General features: G+C 48.1%; 2 protein-coding genes across 2 annotated transcripts; one reads left to right on the top strand and one right to left on the bottom strand.

Annotated features, from left to right (window-relative positions):
• Positions 1-3826: 3826 nt before the first annotated feature.
• Positions 3827-7999, bottom strand: slbp2 (stem-loop binding protein 2). Its single transcript, XM_063485388.1, has 9 exons — positions 7923-7999; positions 6428-6589; positions 6246-6326; positions 6038-6118; positions 5705-5848; positions 5442-5612; positions 5184-5346; positions 4914-5040; positions 3827-4488 (listed from the first exon to the last, which is right to left on the bottom strand). The coding sequence occupies exons 1-9, from the start codon at positions 7973-7975 to the stop codon at positions 4424-4426; spliced, it is 1047 nt and encodes a 348-aa protein (XP_063341458.1). The 5' UTR covers positions 7976-7999; the 3' UTR covers positions 3827-4423.
• A 1488-nt stretch (positions 8000-9487) lies between these two features.
• On the top strand, positions 9488-12324 carry zmat2 (zinc finger, matrin-type 2). Its single transcript, XM_063485404.1, has 6 exons — positions 9488-9543; positions 10545-10644; positions 10724-10847; positions 11202-11275; positions 11475-11620; positions 11701-12324. Exons 1-6 carry the CDS (start codon positions 9526-9528, stop codon positions 11842-11844), a joined length of 606 nt encoding a protein of 201 aa, XP_063341474.1. The 5' UTR covers positions 9488-9525; the 3' UTR covers positions 11845-12324.
• Positions 12325-21614: the final 9290 nt, after the last annotated feature.

Here is a 21614-nt window from a genome sequence, read left to right as displayed (position 1 = left end):
CCGTCCGTTTGGTTCGTCTCGGGACGAGAGAGGGGAGGAGCTTAGGGCTGAGACTCCTCCTTAAGGCCTCAGGGCCACGTAGCCCCACCCACTCTCACAAGAGCATCATCTGTCAGCCGTTGCTGCAGCAACACACCTGGAAAAGGCACACACACACACACACAGGTGAGGTTAAGCTGAAAAACACTGATGACTCTATCAGGAACAAAACATCAGAAAGCTGATGTTGAGAAGAAACATGAAAAACACAAGAATGACCACAAACAGCACTGGGAACCAGTCCTCATGGTCAAATTCATTTTTGGAATTGTTAGTCTGTGTCTGTGTGTGTATTGATCCCGCTTATCAGTTCTGGTTGCACTACAATCAGCTGATTGCAGTTCACGTGTCAGAGGAGGAAAACAGCCACACGGTCTGCAGCGTGTAAACGGACGTTACTTTGACTTTTCTAGTTTAAAGTGGAAACACACACACCGTGCTAACGCTAAGCTAACGAAGAGCCCAGCACAGCAGCCAGAGCCTGACCTGAAGGTAGCAAACAGCCAGGCTGCAGCCTGCTGCTACCTGCTCGTGTTTCTACAGTAGAACACAATAGAAACTGAAATATCCTTTATTGTCCCTGGCTGGGGAAATAAAGTGTTTTTTCTTTGCTTTGTGCTCACACACGTGTCCTCATTAGGAGAGGAGTGTGTGTAGGTGTGCGGGGCTGCAGCCTCAGGTTTATATTCTTACATTAAATAATAATACATTCAATTATGAGACTACATATTTCAGCTACATATTACAGAATAATACAAAAGTAATGTAATGAGTAGTATAATAAATAACTTTCTCCTTGGAGTAATTGAGTAACGTACTGCATTACTTTTAAGAAAAGTGTTCTGTGTAATACTCCAGCTGGAGCCAATCCCAGCTACCACAGGGCGAGAGGCGGGGTACACCCTGGACAGGTCACCAGTCCAACCATTCACACCCATGACCAGTTAACCCAACTCCACTAACGGCAGGTCTTTGGTCTGTGGGAGGAACCCACACAGACACGAGGAGAACATGCTAACAGAATGACCCCGGCCAGGTGGTGGAGTCAAACTCAGGACCCTGGTGGTGCGAAGCAACAGCGCTGACCACTGCTGAGCTGACCGCAACAAAGAGGGGAAATAGCTCCAACATGCACAAATATTTGACCACACAGAGTGCAATTAGTGATGGTGGAGACAATAACATCAGAATGACAATCAATAAACTCTTAATTTTCACCCCTACAAGAGACCACGAAAAAACAGCCTCCTCAAAAGAAACAAAAATACGCCATCAAGAAGAAGAAGAAGACCCCTGTGGACAGAGACGAAGCACGAAAGAGACCCACGTAAACATCCACAGAGTGAAACGACTGACAGACTGAAGACTGCCTCAAAGATGCTACGGCCAAACAGCCTGAAACCACCACGAACGACTGGAGGAAACGCATCTGAGACCCGACAAAAACAACAACAAAAAACACTAAAGTGTGAAAAGGAGGAACTAACGGAGACTACAAACCACCTGCACAGCCGTCGAGGCGACATAAAACCACCCAGACCCCCAAAGCGAAGCAGGAAAACTGCAGAACAAACACACGAGGCATAACCACATAACAACCAGCAAGAGCCAGGACTGGAGATTCAATCAGAAAAGAAATGTCAAAAAGAGTGACAACAAAAACGTGACAACAGAAATACACAAAAATAACCTCAAAAGGAATACAAGGTCCCAGAGATTAGTCTGGGCCGCTCATCACATGAAATTAGACTTTAATTATTATGTCACACAGTTAACACTCATAATGATAACAATAACAGTTTCACTCCTTCATGTCGTTACTCTCCAGCTGTAGCCTTGCATCAGTGCTGTAACTGAGTCCCGTTACTCCTTTACTCCCGGCTCCTGTAAACCAGTTCAGGGGCCACAAACAGGGGACCATCACCCCGTCATCGGGGCGGAACCCCGGGGTCTGGTTAGCCCGGCTCTGCTGGGGGGATATCGGCTCCGGGTACATGCCGATGACCGTGAGCCGAGCCGAGCCGGGCTGACCGAGGCCGGCGGGCACCTCCGACAGCTTGTTAGCTTGTGGCTAAGTATACCATTGTTTTTAATGAGGGATGCTGTCCGCCCGTGTACCTGTCGGCCCGGTGGGCGGTGTGTTTGCGAAGGGTTACTCCATGAAAACCCCCCACAAACCCCGGTTTGTGTTATGACGGCAGCCCGTTACATCACCAGCAGTTCACCTGAGCCGTTAGCTCGCTGCTATAAATAACAAGTCATCCCGTTATTCCGCTCAAGGTCGGCACAATAAACTCAGCCATCTTGCTCGGAGGATGGGAGCCGCTGAGTGACGGCTCTGCCTCCGCCGCTGCGTCCCGGGCTCCGGGGGCCCGTGCCGGGCTGCTAGCAGCGAACAGGGCGGCAGGTAATAGCTAACGGCGGCTAACGGGTTAGCTGCTAGCTGACCCGTTAGCCGCCGTTAACGGTGTCACAAACAACCCACGAACATCACTGATGCTCCCGGTGTCTGTCCCGCCTCCGGCCATCACCCAGGCCAGGGCCGTCCGCACACACCGGACCCCTCACAGGCCCATTCTCAGCAGAACCACCGCAGGCCGTCAACAGCGATCGGAACAGCGGTGCTGACGGTGTGTGGCCGGCCTGAGAGCTCCCGGAGCGGCGAGAGGGGGGAGGCACACGGCGGGATGCTGCGGGACGGAGCCGGACACACGTCCCGCTCCCTCCGGCCCGGCGGAGTGCTTACCTTGTCGGTTGACGGGGTGAGGCGGCTCCGGTGGCTGCAGCGGGCCGGCGGACGGCTCTGTACTCGGTGTATCGACCCAGTATTATCGTCGACCACAGCGGACCGAAGCGGGAATCTAACCGCGCGGAGCGGGTATCGCAGGCTCCGGGACTGAGCCGCACATCGGCCTGGATCGGTGTCCGGTCTCCGTTATTAAAACATAATAATAACGAGGACTGCGCGCGCACACGCCCGTGAGCGGCGGGCATTCATAAATAACAACTACGGTGCCAGCGGAGGAGGGGCGGGGCTTCAGCGCATCACCGGCACCTGCCGTTTATTTACGTCTGATCCTTTGATCCGGTCCGCAGTGCCGCCGCTCAGCACAGCCGAACCTGCCGCACGAACCCGGGGCGAATCTCCGTAAACGCTGCCGCGCGGGGCATGACGGGAGCTGGAGTCCGCGGAGGCTTGTTTACCGCCGCAGCTCGCGTTAAAGGGCAGACCCGCAAAAACGGAGCGCGGACCGGGCCAGACCGGAGGAACCCCGGAGAACCGGGCAGACACCGGGACATTAAAAATAAGTAAATAAGTAATAAGTAAAAATTGTGAAAACATTCCATTTATTACTATTACATTTTAACATCTGAATATTTTATTTTATAAACAAAAAAATATGCAAAGGAGGTAAAAAAAAGAAAAAAAGAAAAAAAAAGACTTAAATAAACTGTACAGTGAAAATAAATTTGACAAACTAAAATAGAACTGTTGGTGTTAAAATGTAGTTTAGAAATAAGGAGTTGATCTTCAGGTTGTATTTTTTATTTTTGTATTAAAATATACACACACACACACACACACACACACACACACACACACGGAAAGTCAGACTGAGTAAAAACCATTTACAGATAACAAGAAATTTAATATTACTCAAAGCTGCATTTTAGAAGCAAGAACTAGATTTAAACGAGCCGTTTCTTCATCTTATTCTGCACATTTAAGGATTTTTCTTTGGGAAAAAAACAAAAAAAAAAAAAAACCAAACAGATATCCTGAGCAGACAGAAGACAAACTCGTGTTTGGAGTCCAGGCTCTTACAGCTGCACACCCTCAGTGAACACCTCTGCACGTAGAACACTTTTATGGAGAGTAGAAGAAGAACCAGTCAGCCTGTGGGTCGGTAACACTTTATTTACGCCTTTATTAATCACATGGTTCAGCTTTGCTCTCGACAGTCAAGCAGCAAAAAAGTAGGAAGAGTAAAAAGAAAACTCAAACACAAAGATGGCCGCTCCCCTCCACTCAGCAGGGGGTCGTTTTTGAGAAAAAACATGGCGGTGCAGGGGGGAGGAGCCTGAGCCAGACAGCACAGCACGAAGGTGAAGGTGGAGCAACGACAATAAAGTGACACCAAAGTGAGTCGGTACAGAAACGAGTGCAGAACAGGTGAGGAGTGCTTCATGAGGTCAAACGTTCAGGTGCATCAGAGTGTTCAGCTGTCCGCCCCGACGACGCGTTCACGAGCAGCCGGGAAACCTCAGCACCTGGGAGGGCGGGGTGGCGGCCAATCGGATCCCTGCTGTCGTTCAGTTAATCTTCAGACACATTTAAAAAGACACACGATGAGGAAACAATGGCGAGGACTGCGTCGGGTGGTCAGTACGGGTTCCACAGGAGCTGGTCGGAGAACACGGGGACCTGCTGGTCATCGGAGCCAGAGTCTGCACGGAGAAACAAGGTGGCGGTGAGCCGATAAACAGGAATAGAGCACATGTCACAGAACAAGACCCCGATCGCCTGCCGTCTCAGCACGTTTGATGTAACCACAGCGTCCGTCCTCATGTGACCTCATGTCCCCACACCTGACCAGAGGTGGCCAAAGCCCACAGTCTGTACTTCAGCACAGATACTAGTGTCACAAAGGACTGCCTCAACTTTTTTATTCAAGTAAAAAGTACTCAAAGTAAAAGCCGCTCCTACTCGTGTGCAAAGCTAACTGAACCGTGCAAGTAAACACACACCTGCAAATTCTACTTCAGTACAAATACTTAGTTACTTCCCACCTCTGGATCTGACCAAGCCCCGCCCCAAACCAGCCAGCAGGCTCGCCCTCAGGAGTCGCCCCCTGCTGGCAGAGTTACCTCACCTTGGCCGTGGTCCGTTTCCATCAGGAGGCGGAGCCAGTCGGTCATGTTGTCATCGGTGGTCAGCTGACTGCTGAGTGAGTAGGTCAGGCCTGGAGGAGAGCGAAGCGCCCGGCGGCTCGCCTCCGGCTGCAGAGAAACAAACACGGGAATAAATAAAGTCACCGATCAGCTGATGTTGTGTTTTACAGAGCAGACAGCTGCTTATGAGGACGTTAAATAAAGTTAACGCATCTTTAATGAGCCGATGAATTTGATTGGTGACTGATTACCGGCGACACGGGGACGGTCCAGGCTCCAGGCAGCGCTGAGGGCGTGGCGGCCAGCAGGGGAGACACAGAGGAGACTTTAGAGGATGCTGGAGTCTCCTTCTCTCTCTGCTCGTCTCCAACATTCTCAAAGAGGTCAGAGGTCATCTTCTCCAGCTGACTCTGCCTAAAGAGAGAAAACACTGATGATGTCACAGAAAGGCCTCAGCTGACGAGGATCATTTTCTGGATAAATCTCAACTGGCGCTGGGTTCCACCTACAGCTGCTCCACGGGGTCCGGCGTGTCGGCGGCGTCCGGCTGGGCGCCGGTCGGAGGGTCCCACAGGTGCAGCGCTCGCCTCCACAGACGCACCTGCATGTCCCAGGAGCGCCGGCTGTACTTCCTGTACTTGTTGGGAGTGGAGGGGTGGAGCTTAGGATCCCTCAGATGTCTGAGGAGGAGGAGAGAAACCAGAGAGGCGGGTCAGCGTTGACGTTTGAGGAATCGCCGTCCGATTCTCGGCGTCATGCTCCAGGTTCTTACTTGGGGACTTGCTGGATGTAGTTCTGGTATCCGCTGGTGTTCTTGCCGTACTGGATCTGTTTCTGCCGCCGTTTCAGAACTGCGGCGTTGGTCTCCGTGTTGGTCGGGTCCGGCAGGCGGGGGTAACAGCGGCTGATGTGGGGCCTTCACAGAGCCACAAATTAAAAACCGAACACAGACACAGAAACCCAGTGAAGACCGAAGAGACTCCAGCAGATTGCAGTGCTGCAGGCAACGCCACAGGCCAACACAGCTCAGGGGCGTGGCCTACTGCCACCTGATGCAGGTAATGCACAGAGCAGGCCAGAACCTCTGAACGTCCCTCGCACTCACCTCCTGCTGTCCACGTCGTCCGTCCCCACAGCCACGCTGCTCGTGGACACTTTGAGGATGCAGCGCTCCAGGATGGAGGACCTGAGGAAGAACACCTGCATGAACACCTGCTGTGGTGACCTTCAGGTCTCAGTCCACGTTTACTGGTCCGCACAGGAACTTTGATCCTGATAATGGCTCGTTAGTCTGGATTAAAGAAGCCAAATACCTGCGTGGTTTGCCGCTGATGACTCGCTCTTGTCCTCGCAGGCCGCCGCCGCCACGAGGAGACGGGATCGGAGAGACGTTACTGCAAAGAAGAGAAAGGCGTCAGGAGAAACCACAGCCTGCAGAGGGTGCCGTCTCTGCCGCGCTACACTGACCCCGCCTCTCAGCAGGAGAGTTTCTTACCTGACCAGGCTGTCGTACACGGAGCTGCAGCCGGGGAGCAGCCACGGCTCGGGGGCGGAGCATCCGGAGGCAGTGGTGGTCAGCACCGGGTCAGAAAGGCTGTTCCACATGGCCGCCGACCAGCCCTTCGCGCAGACACACGACCACGGGCTGAAGAGGAAGCTGCAAGCAGACACACACCCAGTTTAGAGAGTTCAAGTGAGACTGACGGGCTCACCTGAGGTCACTGAGCGGTTCCAGAGCCCTCAAAGGGTCGTTGACCCTCCCCCAAATCATTGTGTAACACAACGACTCTGACGATGGGGGAGGGGTTAAGCACTCCGGATTCACACCTGGACTCATCCAGGACAACGATTCTCAGGAGACCCCCTCCCCCCACCCCCCCTCCTCACCGCTTTCAGCCCAGGTTTCTGTTTGTGGACGAGCGCCATGTAGAAACTCTACATCATTTCCTGTTTCTGTCGCTACGCGAGCGGTCACACGTCTCTCAGTCTCATCCTGAGAGACGTCAGCACCCCAGCCTCAGCACGCAGATGTTACAGATGTTTTCAGTCGACTGATGGAACAGCTCATATCAAGAAACTATACAAAGCTCGACCGCACACGCACGCACACGCACGCACACACACACACGCACACGGTCTGGGGGCCCGAGTGTGTCCCTGCTCACTTGTAAGCACAGTCTCGTCATGAGTCTCACTTATTTCTGGACATCATGAGGTCACAGCTCAGGTCCTTCACTGACTCACAGGTTCGAGCTGCTGTTTCAGAGTTTAAGTGTTAAAGATAAGTGTGTGTTTAAAGTCAGTGCAGAGGTCCACAGTGTGTGAGGCTGTGTGTGCCAAACACTCACTGCTCGTATTTAAACTGACATAAATAAGTTGTTGGTCTATAATATGTGAGACAGATGTCACGTTTCCTCATGAATGAATCCAGTTATGTTGAGCCACAAACAGCATTCCTGTAACAAGGTGGAAGCACCAATCAGTGTTGGCAGCGACTTGTGTTCATCCTTTATCTGTCCAGTTAAAAAAAAAAAATTACAATCTCTTTAAAGAGTAACCTGGCCGCCAGGACCGTGTTCACCGACACACGTAAAGATATTACACATAACAACCAGACGGAAACAGTGGAAACCAGTTTTTGGCACAACACCGGGAGCCTGGCAGCAAAACCCGGGGCAGAGGAAGCCTCGGTTACCCGCTGCAGGTACAGAGAACACAGGTGAGTCCGCAAACTCATACCGAGAGCTGACGTCATGAAGCGCAGACCCAGCGCGTGTTTAAACAGAACAAACATCCGGAAACCACACGAGACGAAACCACACGAAACGAACCCGCGGTTCGGGTTTGTTCCGTCTCACAGACATCAGCTGCTTCGGCCTTCAACTTTACAAAGACGCCAAACAAACGGAACATGATTAAAGGTGCAGCCTGAGCTAAGAATCCCAGCTGTGATTGGCTGAGCTCAGCTGCAGGTGAGGACAGACTCGTACCTGGAGGACAGCGGCGGGCTCTGCTCTGCCGGTTCCACTCTGCTCGCGGACATCTTCGGACTCACAGAACACGTCGGTCCGCTCTCACAGCCTTTAATGAGCGGCACCTGGAGCGGAGGGGGCGGGGGCGCGAGGAGGGCGGGGCCTCACCTTAGCGCTTTAAAACGAACCTGGTTACGCTACAGCTGGTCCCTGATTTGTTTTATTTTGAAATTCTGTTGATAAACAGTTTTTTATTTCAGGAATTACATTAAATGTATTGCTCTAAACAATAAATAAAGTAAATAAAGTCAGAAACATATTTATGGCTGTTTCAAAGATCAGTGCTGCAGTCAGGCCTGTTTCTCCTGTTTCATTTTATTCAGAATATCATAGCGAGCCAGTTTCCTCATCCTATCACTGATACAGTCAAACAGTATTTAATCATCCATATTTATCACATTAGACATTTGTGTCTTCAGCACCGCACAGACAGAAGAGCTGCTCAGGTCCCCCACACCAGCAGGGGCCCCCCAGGAGCAGCTGAGTGCCACAGACAGGCTGATAAATGGATATTTGTTGTGTGTGTGTGGACAGTGAGATATGATAAATCTGTCATCACTCTGATATCACAACAGGTTTAATCAGTCACCAAATCTGTGCTAACGCTAATCTGACACAAGCCGCTAACATCGGTGCTGCTGCGGTGGGTAACGAGGGCTCTGTGGGCTTTTGTCTCAATCTGACTTTAATACTTACTCCAACCCATCAAAATCTCTTGAAAGAGCTCACTGGTGATCTGCAGAGGAACGGTGTATTTGACGATTCAGGCTTCAGAGCTCATCGCAGTACAGAAGCAGCTTTAGTGACGCTCATAAAGGATCTTCTTATGTTCTAACTTTCTGCTTCTTAATTCAGGTCAAACTGAGGTTATTGTACTCGGCCCTGAAAATCTTAGAAATATGGTATCTAACCAGATTCTTACTCTGGATGGCATTACCTTGGCCTCCAGTAACACTGTGAGGAACCTTGGAGTCATTTTTGACCAGGACATGTCCTTCAACGCACATATTAAACAAATATGTAAGACTGCTTTCTTCCATTTGTGCAACATCTCTAAAGTTAGAAATATCCTGTCTCAGAGTGACGCTGAAAAACTAGTTCATGCATTTATTACTTCCAGGCTGGACTACTGTAATTCATTATTATCAGGAAGTCCTAAAAACTCGCTGAAAAGCCTTCAGTTAATCCAAAATGCTGCAGCAAGAGTCCTGACAGGGAAACTTCCCACCCAGCGGCCCTGACAGTTCGCGTGTTAAAGATCCTGAAGCTGAGCTCAGAGCTCGCTGCCGTCAGTGCTGCAGGTTTCAGTCGTCGTGCAGATGTGAAGGTTGGTAAACCTGCTGAGACTGAAGCAGTGATTGGGTTTGATAGAGTGTGGTCTGTCCTCGCGGGTGTTGATGGGACTGATTGATGTCACTGAGAGTTTGGGAACGATCAAATCTGTTTCCTGTCCGCGCCGGGGCCTCATATCCTCACCTCCTGCAGGTGGCGCTCTTTCTATCTCTGTTGAAAACGTGACGCTACAGCGGCTGCCGTCATTTCCGGTCACAAAGTAAACAAGATGGCGTCAGGCAGCGGGGTGAGTTTCTGAGCGTTTCTTCTTTAGAGTAAAAACATGAAAGCTCAGCGGTGTGAGCAGGGCGTGTTTCACTCTCGGGGCGTGTGGTAGTCGGGGTTGTTACCGGGTCAGGTTCAAGTCGGTTCTCCGTCTTTAGACAGCTGTTTGCAGCGCGCTTAGCTAGCAGCAATTAGCATGCTAACCGTGACCATGTTCAGCGTTTCCGGTTTCATTTCAGACGTTTTCTAAACGTTATTTCAGTGCTCGTTAACCCACTCTCTGCTGCTGGGCACTTCGTGTTTGTTCTTGTCCCTCCTGCAGCTCTGAAACAGATCAGCTGATCAGTGTTAGCCTGTTAGCGCAAGCTGTGTGACTTCCGGCCTGTCAAAATAAAAGCTTCACCTCAAAACAAGGAACTCAGCTCAGGCTTGTATTAAAATGTTTTTATTTCAGATATAAAGACTTGCTGCTTTTCTGACTTTAAGATGACCTGTATTTTAGTGACAAGCCATTGTTTGATTTGTAGACAGAGGAGGCAGCAGGTGGAGGTGAAAGTTAGACGTCTTTATTTTCAGAATCAGAATCACGTTTATTGGCCATGTATATGCGCAAACACATTTGAGGAGTTTGGTTCCGGTTGATCGTGACCCTCAAGCACAGCAATGTAAATCACAACAATATGTAAACGACCCAATACGCACACACACGTGTATATATCTATCTTTATCTATCTATCTATGTATGTATGTATGTATGTGTGTACATATACATATATATGTACACACATCGGTAAATAACCAATCTAAATCTTCTATACATAAAATACAGGATGACAGAAGTTTAGCAGTTAAAAATAAAAGCTGTGTTTTATCCTCTGAATGGGGACTAATCAATAATCCCAGCAATGATTAATGATTTCATGTCACTGAATCAATGTTTCTGTGGATTGTGATTTACACTCTGTGATCAGCTCTGACAGGAAGTGCATGCGGTAACGGCAGCGTCTCTCTTTTCTCTTCCAGTCGAGTAAAAACGACTTCCGGCGGAAATGGGACAAAGACGAGTACGAGAACCTCGCCCAGAAACGTCTGGTGGAGGAGAGGGAGCGCGAGCGGCGAGATGGTAAGAACATCAGCCACTCAGAGGGAGGAGCTTAAGCTTTCACTTTCTGTATTAACCTGTCACATGTTGGCACCTTCAGGAAAAGCGGCGCCGCCGGTCAAGCGGGACCTCCTGCGTCACCGGGACTACAAGGTGGACCTGGAGTCCAAGCTGGGGAAGACCATCGTCATCACCAAGACCACGCCGCAGGCCGAGATGGGCGGGTAAGACCAGATTCACACGCCATCGTCTCTTCAAGTTGTCGTGCAGGCTGAGAACAAAACAAAAGCTGAACGAAAGCAACCGCTGACGTGACATGTGATGTCACAAGTCAGCTGCAGCTGCTTTACAGGTGAAAATATGGCGTGATGAAGGCTCACTCACTGACAAGTGGAGGTCAGTGTCAGGACGAGCTCCGCCCACACTGTCAGCTGAAATCAGTATAGCTCTGTTCTGTCACACAAACGTATCTGATGACCTCGCTCAAAGTTTGGGCTGCTCAGCTGCTGCCGCCGTCCTCCTTATATAGGCGGAGCAAGGACATACAGGTAACCTTTTTTCTTCCTTTGGGGTTTCAGGTATTACTGTAACGTGTGCGACTGTGTGGTCAAAGACTCCATCAACTTCCTAGATCACATCAACGGCAAAAAACGTGAGTTCACAGCCAAAAACACCTGATCAGAGAGGAGGCTTTTATTTTGAAAATCATGTCAGATCACATCATGGCTGATGTTCTTCAGTGTGAACAGCAGGTGGTGCTGTTTCCTTCATCTTTGCTGAAACACACACAGAGCTCGCCATCAGAGGGTTTATTACTGTGTGTGTGTGTGTGTGTGTGTGTGTGTGAGCAGATCAGAGGAACCTGGGCATGTCGATGCGGGTGGAGCGCTCGTCTCTGGATCAGGTGAAGAAGAGATTCGAGGTGAACAAGAAGAAGTTGGAGGAGAAGCAGAAGGAGTACGACTTCGAGGAGCGCATGAAGGAGCTGCGGGAGGAGGTGAGGAGGAGTTTTATGGATCTTGTGAGGTTTTCGGGACGAGCGCGTTCCTCACGGGTGTCTGTGCTGCGTCTCTTTAGGAGGAGAAGGCGAAGGCGTACAAGAAGGAGAAGCAGAAGGAGAGGAAGCGACGGGCGGAGGAGGACGTGGACTTCGAGGAGGACGAAGAGATGGCGGCAGTGATGGGCTTCTCCGGCTTCGGCTCGTCCAAGAAGAGCCACTGAAGCTCCGCCTCTTGGAGGCAGGAAGCAGCTTTCTGCCCCGCCCTCTCTACATCAGGCGGAGGTTCGGACTTAGGCGGAGCGGCATTGGCGCTCGTCTTGGACTCTTATTTTGTTATTCACAGCCAGACTCTTATTTTGTTAGTCCATTCAAATGTAATCAGCTGCTTCCTGTTGCTCACTGGATGCTGATTAAGTGTTTCTTAAATCCTGCAGGCAGTAAACACAACAGGTCAGAGGTCAGACAGGAAGTAGCTGTCAGCAGTGAGAAGGCGTTCAAGGCTGCACAGAAAAAATCTGAAATTTTAACTTTTGATTTCCTCGGGTTTGTGTTTGAGCTTCTTCACATAAAGTTTTGATTCAAACACACAAAACTTAAAACTTTATTTAAAGCACAGCTCAGACAGTTTGATCCCCGTCTGTATCAGCCCCTAGGCATGCTGGGAAATTCAAATTGTAATAAACAGTTTTGTTTTTTTTAAATTTCTGATTGTTGTTTGTGTCAGTGAACGCACCACAGAACCCAGGCTGTTTGTTCCAGACATCAGTGTGACGTTTGCCTTTCAAGAGTGACACTCGTTCAAGGTCAGAGGTCACCTGAAGCTGGTCATCAGTTTACTGTGTTCACGTGAAAGGGGGCGGAGCTGACAGCAGCAGCCAACCACAAACAGGCTCCCGGTGTTTCTCCTCCTCTGAGACATCGGTCTTTCTGCTGTCGCTTAGTGTGATTGGTCTAATGCTGTTGGCTCCGCCCCTTTCATGTGAACGTGCAGGTTAAACTCGGTGAGCTGAGCGCACCTCGCCTTCATCAGCAACGACTCCTCATCGTACAGGAAGTGCTGCAACCATCCCAACATCCAATCACAGGACAGAGATTAACCTTTCACCTCTGTGTGTGTGTGTGTTTGTGTCAGCAAAAATCACTTGTTTAAAACAGTCGACCACGATCAGATTCAGCAGACATGAAGATCATTCAGAGCTGAAATGAAGGTGAAACATTTGAGAAAACCAGCTGCATCCCTGCTGCTCTCTCAGGTGTGCAAACATTTTTCACACCTGTGGGGTCGGGTCACTCTGACCCAACAGGTGCAGTTACAGGGCCGACACACTAGAGGGCGCCACGCAGAGCTGTGGGTCCGTCAGCCTCCTGCAGATTCGAGCTCCTCTATGATGTTTGTGGAAGTGTGTGAAGAAGATGCAGCAGGAAGTGAGTTTCTCACTTCATCATAAAGAGAGAGTGACCAGGGTGGCTGTAGGTGGAGCAGGTCACCTACTAATCAGAGGGCTGGTGGTCTGATCCCCATCTGCTCCGCCCGCATGCATCCTTCCTCTCTGATGCCTCCATCGGAGTGTGAATGTTAGAAGCAGTGGTGCGTTTACCAAACATCGCCTGCTGCGGTCCGACGCAGCGACACCTGAGCGACCCTCTCTATTCCCACCAACCTGAGCAGCTTTTATTTGACTCGTGTTTCTGACATGAATCCACAAAACAAACAGATTCCAGATTCCCTCGTACGTCTGCCTCTCTCACCTGAGTCTGCAGCAGAGTGAGTGTGAGGTCAGGTGACCCACGGAGACGACTTCAGGTTACTGAGGAAGCCTTCAGCTCCGCGCTGAGGCCCGTGTCAGCAGCTCGGATCGAGAAGTCGCAGCAGAAACGTACATTTTTGCTTCCACGTCATCAAATTAGAGAATGAGTCAGCGAGAGCGCTGAAACATTTCTGCAGCGCCATCAAAACAGGAACGCCGAGGCCGCTGATCACACGGAATACCGGCCCTCAGTGTAAACTGAAACAGCTCAGCCACGTCTCCTGTCAAACAGCCATGAGGTCAAAGGTTAAGTTAGTGGGACTGAAGGATCCACGCATTGGGCAGAGAAAGAGAGGCTCCACTGTGAGTCGGCCGCATGGACTCAGGTGACCTCATGGTGGCCATGTCCACCTCTTGCATACAGTATGTGGTTCAGACAGCGGCTAAAGATGCTAACTACGTGTCCACATACCTTTGGTACATTTTCCTTTTTTGTTTTCATCACTCGCTCCGACTGATCGTGGCCTCATTACTGATTATTATTTATTAACCGATCACTCATTGGTTTAAAATTAAAACCTGAGCTCATTTTCTGGAATGTGGTTTTTCTCAGGTCGCCTGTGTCAGACCTCATGCACTGTTTTCTTTTCTTGGCACCGCGGTTGAAACTGAGTTTGATCAACAGGAAGTAGAACAGGAAGTGTGGTTTGTTTCCTCTCAGCACTGCTGATTAATGACCAGAACAAACAGCAGCTGCAGCAGCTGGTTCACGCTCGCTGCAGGCGCCACATCGCATGTACAGACACCGAACGACCGATTTAAGGGAAATATGATACTATCAACTAACATGAAGGCAACAGATCGTTGTGCAACTGAGATGAGGAAATCAGAAATGTGACGATCTGATGACAATTATTGACTGAAACAAAAGTCCTCATGCAAGGAAGAAACACGTCAACATTTGCAACCAAACACAACATCTGCAATTAAACACAACATCTGCAACCAAACACGACATCTGCAACCAAACACGACATCTGCAACCAAACACGACATCTGCAACCAAACACGATATCTGCAACCAAACACAACATCTGCAAACAAACACGACATCTGCAACCAAACACGACATCTGCAACCAAACACAGCAACATCTGCAACCAAACACGACATCTGCAACCAAACACGATATCTGCAACCAAACACAGCAACATCTGCAACCAAACATGACATCTGCAACTAAACACAACATCTGCAACCAAACACAACATCTGCAACCAAACACGACATGTGCAACTAAACACGACATCTGCAACTACACAGCAACATCTGCAACCAAACACAGCAACATCTGCAACCAAACACGACATCTGCAACCAAACACGATATCTGCAACCAAACACAGCAACATCTGCAACCAAACACGACATCTGCAACCAAACACGACATCTGCAACCAAACACGATATCTGCAACCAAACACAACATCTGCAAACAAACACGACATCTGCAACCAAACACGACATCTGCAACCAAACACAGCAACATCTGCAACCAAACACGACATCTGCAACCAAACACGATATCTGCAACCAAACACAGCAACATCTGCAACCAAACATGACATCTGCAACTAAACACAACATCTGCAACCAAACACAACATCTGCAACCAAACACGACATGTGCAACTAAACACGACATCTGCAACTACACAGCAACATCTGCAACCAAACACAACATCTGCAACCAAACACGACATGTGCAACTAAACACGACATCTGCAACTACACAGCAACATCTGCAACCAAACACAGCGACATCTGCAACCAAACACAATATCTGCAACCAAACATGACAATATCTGCAACCAAACACGACATCTGCAACCAAATGTTTGTCATGTTTGGTTGCAGATGTTGCTGTGTTTGGTTGCAGATATTGTGTTTGGTTGCAGATGTCGCTGTGTTTGGTTGCAGATGTTGCTGTGTTTGGTTGCAGATGTTGTGTTTGATTTTAGAAGTTGTGTTTAGTTGCAGATGTCATGTTTGGTTGCAGATGTTGCTGTGTTTGGTTGCAGATATTGTGTTTGGTTGCAGATGTTGTGTTTGGTTGCAGATGTTGCTGTGTTTGGTTGCAGATGTTGTGTTTGGTTGCAGATGTTGCTGTGTTTGGTTGCAGATGTTGTTTGGTTGCAGATGTTTTGTTTAATTGCAGATGTTGCTGTGTTTGGTTGCAGATGTCGTGTTTGGTTGCAGATGTCGTGTTTGGTTGGAGATATTGTGTTTGGTTGCAGATGTTGTGTTTGGTTGCAGATGTTGCTGTGTTTGGTTGCAGATGTTTTGTTTAATTGCAGATGTTGCTGTGTTTGGTTGCAGATGTCGTGTTTGGTTGCAGATATCGTGTTTGGTTGCAGATGTCGTGTTTGGTTGCAGATATTGTGTTATGTTGCAGATGTTGCTGTGTTTGGTTGCAGATGTTGTGTTTGGTTGCAGATGTTGCTGTGTTTGGTTGCAGATATCGTGTTTGGTTGCAGATGTTGTGTTTGGTTGCAGATGTTGCTGTGTTTGGTTGCAGATGTTGCTGTGTGTGGTTGCAGATATTGTGTTTAGTTGCACATGTTGCTGTGTTTGGTTGCAGATGTCGTGTTTGGATGCAGATGTTGTGTTTAGTTGCAGATGTCGTGTTTGGTTGCAGATGTTGTGTTTAGTTGCATATGTTGTGTTTAGTTGCAGATGTTTTGTTTAATTGCAGATGTTTTGTTTAATTGCAGATGTTGCTGTGTTTGGTTGCAGATATTGTGTTTGGTTGCAGATGTTGCTGTGTTTGGTTGCAGATGTCATGTTTAGTTGCAGATGTTGTGTTTGATTTTAGAAGTTGTGTTTAGTTGCATATGTCATGTTTGGTTGCAGATGTTGCTGTGTTTGGTTGCAGATATTGTGTTTGGTTGCAGATGTTGTGTTTGGTTGCAGATGTTGCTGTGTTTGGTTGCAGACAATGTTCCCTCTAATTTTTCATGTGTCTGAGCGAACACACAAACTCCCTGAGTGGTCCCTTGGACCCCTGTGAGCGACATCAGACGTGTGCACTGTGGTCACGCCAGCATCCAATCCATCCAAGTTACATGGTTTATTAAAGTAATCAAATTACAGCATTTACATTTATGTTAGACTACTTTTAAACTGCTTTAGCCCATTTACAATGAAAATGTAAAAAAAAAATCTAGCCATTGGCCTGTGTAGTATGTTAACACTATTGGAAGTAAAAATAACTTGAACTCCAATTTCGAAAACACAACTTTCTTTTTTCTTTTTTTTTCTTTTTTCTTTTTATAAAGCTCTGACTTGTATTATGAGTCTGTGGTCTGGGAGAGAGTCTGTAACTGTCTGTCTGCAAAATATAGTTTATAATGACCAATGCTGGGCAATTAATTATATAGTTACTCCTCAAAAAAGTAACTCAGTTTGGCAAACAACAAAGTTTTTTGCAGCTATTTTTTTAAATGCAGCCAATGCATTTTTAAATAAACATTTCAAACTATTTACAGAACAATCAGCTGTTCTGCATCAAATTTGATGCCACACAAATTATTTGTCCCACTCCAAAATATAATTTCTGTCCACTATGAGATAAAGGAGAAGATCACCTGCAGGCCTGACAACAGGAGATGTATCACTCCTGTAACACCTGTAACATTCAGCAGTCACCTCATTGTTCTGACACACACAGCAAAACTATTGACTACACTACACACTAACTGAGGAGGATTAATGGCAAGAAGGCAGCGGGTCCAGATGGCATCAGCTCGAGGGTCGTCAGGTCCTGCGCGGACCAACTGTGTGGTGTGATGGAGCACCTCTTCAACCTGAGCCTGAGGCTGGGAAGAGTCCCACAGCTCTGGAAAACCTCCTGTGTTGTACCAGTGCCAAAGACTTCACGCCCCAAGGACCTCAACAGCTACAGGCCGGTGGCTCTGACATCCCACCTGATGAAGACCCTGGAGCGGCTGGTCCTGGCTCAGCTTCGGCGCCTTGTGAGCTCATCACTGGATCCACTTCAGTTTGCCTACCAGCCTGGCATTGGAGCGGATGATGCCGTCATTCACCTCCTACATCGCTCCCTCGCTCACCTGGAGACCGCTGGGAGCACTGTGAGAATCATGTTCTTTGATTTCTCCAGTGCCTTCAACACTATTCTTCCCTCGGTTCTGAAGGACAAGCTGGAGAACTCAGGAGTGGACCATCACCTCACTACCTGGATTTTGGACTACCTCACCGACCGACCACAGTATGTGAGGACTCAGGGCTGTGTGTCGGACAGGGTCGTCTGCAGTACGGGGGCCCCACAGGGAACGGTTCTGGCTCCGTTCCTCTTCACCATCTACACTGCAGACTTCTCCCACAACTCCACCCAGTGCTTCCTGCAGAAGTTCTCTGATGACTCTGCTATAGTCGGCCTCATCACTGATGGGGACGACAAGGAGTACAGAGGACTTACTCAGGACTTTGTGGACTGGTGCCAGCTGAACTACCTCCAGATCAATGCCAGTAAAACAAAGGAGCTGGTGGTAGACTTCCGCAGGCACAAACATCCTCCACTGCAACCACTGAACATCCAAGGTATGGACATTGAGGCTGTGGACAGCTACAGGTACCTTGGTGTTCATCTGAACAACAAACTGGACTGGACTCATAACTCAGACGCCCTCTACAGGAAAGGGCAGAGCAGGCTGTACCTGCTGCGGAGACTCAGGTCGTTTGGAGTGGAGGGCCCACTCCTGAAGACCTTCTATGACTCTGTGGTGGCCTCAGCCATCTTTTATGGTGTGGTCTGCTGGGGCGGCAGCATCTCTGCTGGGGACAGGAAGAGACTGAACAGGCTGATCCGAAGGGCCAGCTCTGTTCTAGGATGCCCTCTGGACCCAGTGGAGGTGGTGAGTGACAGGAGAATGGTGGCTAAGCTGTCATCCCTGCAGGACAACATCTCCCACCCCATGCATGAGACTGTGACAGCACTGAGCAGCTCCTTCAGTGGGAGACTGCGGCACCCACGGTGTGGGACGGAGAGATTTTGCAGGTCTTTCCTCCCCACTGCTGTCAGACTGCACAACAAAGACTCCAACTGATCAACACACACATTCACACATGTGCAATAATCTTTTCTGGCATTGTTGTATTTTTACTGAGTTGTATATAGCATTTGTATTCTATTTTTATCTTATTGCATATTTTATTCTATTTTATTTTACTGTATATAGTATTCTATTTTTATTCTATTCTGTACAGTTGTGTACTGTATTTATTCTTATTTTATTTTATTCTAATTTTTGCTTCATAACTTTTGCACTGTCCACTTCCTGCTGTGACAAAACAAATTTCCCACGTGTGGGACTAATAAAGGTTATCTTATCTTATCTTATCTTATCTTATCTTATCTTAACTACACAAGATTTGCGCTAAACGTCTCAAATCTCTCACATCTCAAAACACCGCCATCACTCCTAAAACTTCCCCCCGTTTCTTAACAACTAGCAACAGCAACATCTGCAATTAAACAAAACATCTGCAACCAAACACAACATCTGCAACTAAACACAACATATGCAACTAAACACATCTGCAACCAAACACGACATCTGCAACTAAACACAACATCTGCATCCAAACACAACATCTGCATCCAAACACGACATCTGCAACCAAATACGATATCTGCAACCAAACACAACATCTGCAACCAAACACAACATCTGCAACCAAACACAGCAACATCTGCAATTAAACAAAACATCTGCAACCAAACACAACATCTGCAACCAAACACAACATCTGCAAACAAACACGACATCTGCAACTAAACACAACATCTGCATCCAAACACAACATCTGCAACTAAACACAACATCTGCAACCAAACACGACATCTGCAACCAAACACGACATCTGCAACCAAACACGACATCTGCAACTAAACACAACATCTGCAAACAAACACGACATCTGCAACTAAACACAACATCTGCATCCAAACACAACATCTGCAACTAAACACAACATCTGCAACCAAACACAACATCTGCAACCAAACACAACATCTGCAACCAAACACAACATCTGCAACCAAACACAGCAACATCTGCAATTAAACAAAACATCTGCAACCAAACACGACATCTGCAACCAAACACAGCAACATCTGCAACCAAACACGACATCTGCAACCAAACACGATATCTGCAACCAAACACAGCATCTGAAACTAAACACAACATATGCAACCAAACAGGACATCTGCAACTAAAGACAACATCTGCAATCAAACACGACATCTGCAACCAAACACGATATCTGCAACCAAACACAACATCTGAAACTAAACACAACATATGCAACCAAACAGGACATCTGCAACTAAAGACAACATCTGCAATCAAACATAACATGTGCAACTAAACACAACATCTGCAACCAAACACAGCAACATCTGCAACCAAACTCAACATCTGCAACCAAACACAGCAACATCTGCAACCAAACACAACATCTGCAACCAAACACAGCAACATCTGCAACCAAACACAGCAACATCTGCAACCAAACACAGCAACATCTGCAACCAAACACAATATCTGCAACCAAACACAACATCTGCAACCAAACACAGCAACATCTGCAACCAAACACAACATCTGCAACCAAACACAGCAACATCTGCAACCAAACACAGCAACATCTGCAACCAAACACAACATCTGCAACCAAACACAGCAACATCTGCAACCAAACACAATATCTGCAACCAAACACAACATCTGCAACCAAACACAGCAACATCTGCAACCAAACACAACATCTGCAACCAAACACAGCAACATCTGCAACCAAACACAACATCTGCAACCAAACACAACATCTGCAACCAAACACAGCAACATCTGCAACCAAACACAACATCTGCAACCAAACACAGCAACATCTGCAACCAAACACAACATCTGGAACCCAACACAGCAACATCTGCAACCAAACACAACATCTGCAACCAAACACGACATCTGCAACTAAACACAGCAACATCTGTTTGCAGATGTTGTGTTTTCGTGTTTTTGTTTGTTTGTGAGTCATTTGTCATTTTTTATAATAAAGTAATTAAAAAAACAAATAAACGCTGTTGCTTCCTGAAACGGTCCAATAAGGAGCCAGTAGGCTGTGATGGAGGCGGGGTTTTGTTTTTCACGCTGCAGCAAGCCGTTACTGTCAGCTGCCACCGCATCTTTTACATGTCTGCTCTCCCATCATGCACCTCTGCCATGGTGCTGCATGCTCCTGAGTCACTGAGCCATGTGACCTCAGGGAAGGAGGAGGAAGCAGACGAGGGGTTTTCCTGAGCTAAACTTAGTGTGAAGAAGTGAAACATGAGCGCATCCATCACTCCATCCTTATCTCCAGTTTGTATGGAGACACATTAGTGCCAAACCATCCATGAGCCCAATGATCTGAGTTTCAACGACTCAGGTGAGACTTCAAAGTGGGACGACGTGTTTCTGAGTTTATCATCAGTGTCATCGCAGCGGCTCGCCCTCTGTGTTTGCTCTTTCATATAAAATCAAATGTTTGTTCTGTGATAAATAAGCTTTTGTAAAGAAGAACAACCACAGTTCCAACAACGTGGGACAGGTCCGTGTGTCCCCTCTCCCGCGCTGCAGGTTAGCATCGTCCTGCTCAAACATGAAGGCCACACAGCTGCAGGCTTTGACCTGAGCGCTGAGAACGAGCCGGAGGCTCCCTGTCCTCTTCAGTCTGACAGCGTTCCTGGGACTCATCTGCTGAAGCTCACGTCCCACAGAGAGTCCTCCAGCTTCTCTGACTACGGTGATGAGGTCACGCTGCGTAGAAGATGAGCTGTTCACGGTGAGGAACATGATTCATGTTGGTGAAGCTCTCTGAGAGCCTCTTTTTATCCCCGATCATGTGACCGAGCTGCTGACAGGTCACATGATCAGCTGGTAAATCTTCCTCCGCCTCTTCAGCACGAGCTTTTTTGAGACGGCTCGTTCTCTCACTTTAATCTTTTGTTTTCTGTGTTCGATCACAAATAAATTATGAGCTCTTGTTTTCGTCCCGACTGCAGTTCCTCTGACGTCCAGCAGAGGCAGCAGTGAGCCCGTCCCCATAGACCCCCATGTTAATCAGCAGAAGTAAACATTTCACACAAACTGTTTTGGTAAACAATACTTTTACTTTGA

Source organism: Pelmatolapia mariae, linkage group LG10_11, assembly GCF_036321145.2.
Source record: "Pelmatolapia mariae isolate MD_Pm_ZW linkage group LG10_11, Pm_UMD_F_2, whole genome shotgun sequence".
Lineage (NCBI taxonomy): Eukaryota > Metazoa > Chordata > Actinopteri > Cichliformes > Cichlidae > Pelmatolapia > Pelmatolapia mariae.
Note: the sequence above shows the minus strand (reverse complement) of the source record. Positions and strands in the feature narration are given on the sequence as shown.

Bases quoted from the DNA above. Each gene is read 5' to 3' on its own strand.
- slbp2 (XM_063485388.1), bottom strand. From the start codon at position 7,975: ATGTCCGCGAGCAGAGTGGAACCGGCAGAGCAGAGCCCGCCGCTGTCC. The intron at 6,327-6,427 runs GTAAGAAACTCT...TCTTCTTTGCAG, and splicing joins GTGTACGACAGCCTGGTCAG to TAACGTCTCTCCGATCCCGT. The intron at 5,849-6,037 runs GTGAGTGCGAGG...GGCTCTGTGAAG, and splicing joins GACGACGTGGACAGCAGGAG to GCCCCACATCAGCCGCTGTT.
- zmat2 (XM_063485404.1), top strand. The intron at 11,276-11,474 runs GTGAGTTCACAG...GTGTGTGAGCAG, and splicing joins TCACATCAACGGCAAAAAAC to ATCAGAGGAACCTGGGCATG. The intron at 11,621-11,700 runs GTGAGGAGGAGT...GCGTCTCTTTAG, and splicing joins TGAAGGAGCTGCGGGAGGAG to GAGGAGAAGGCGAAGGCGTA.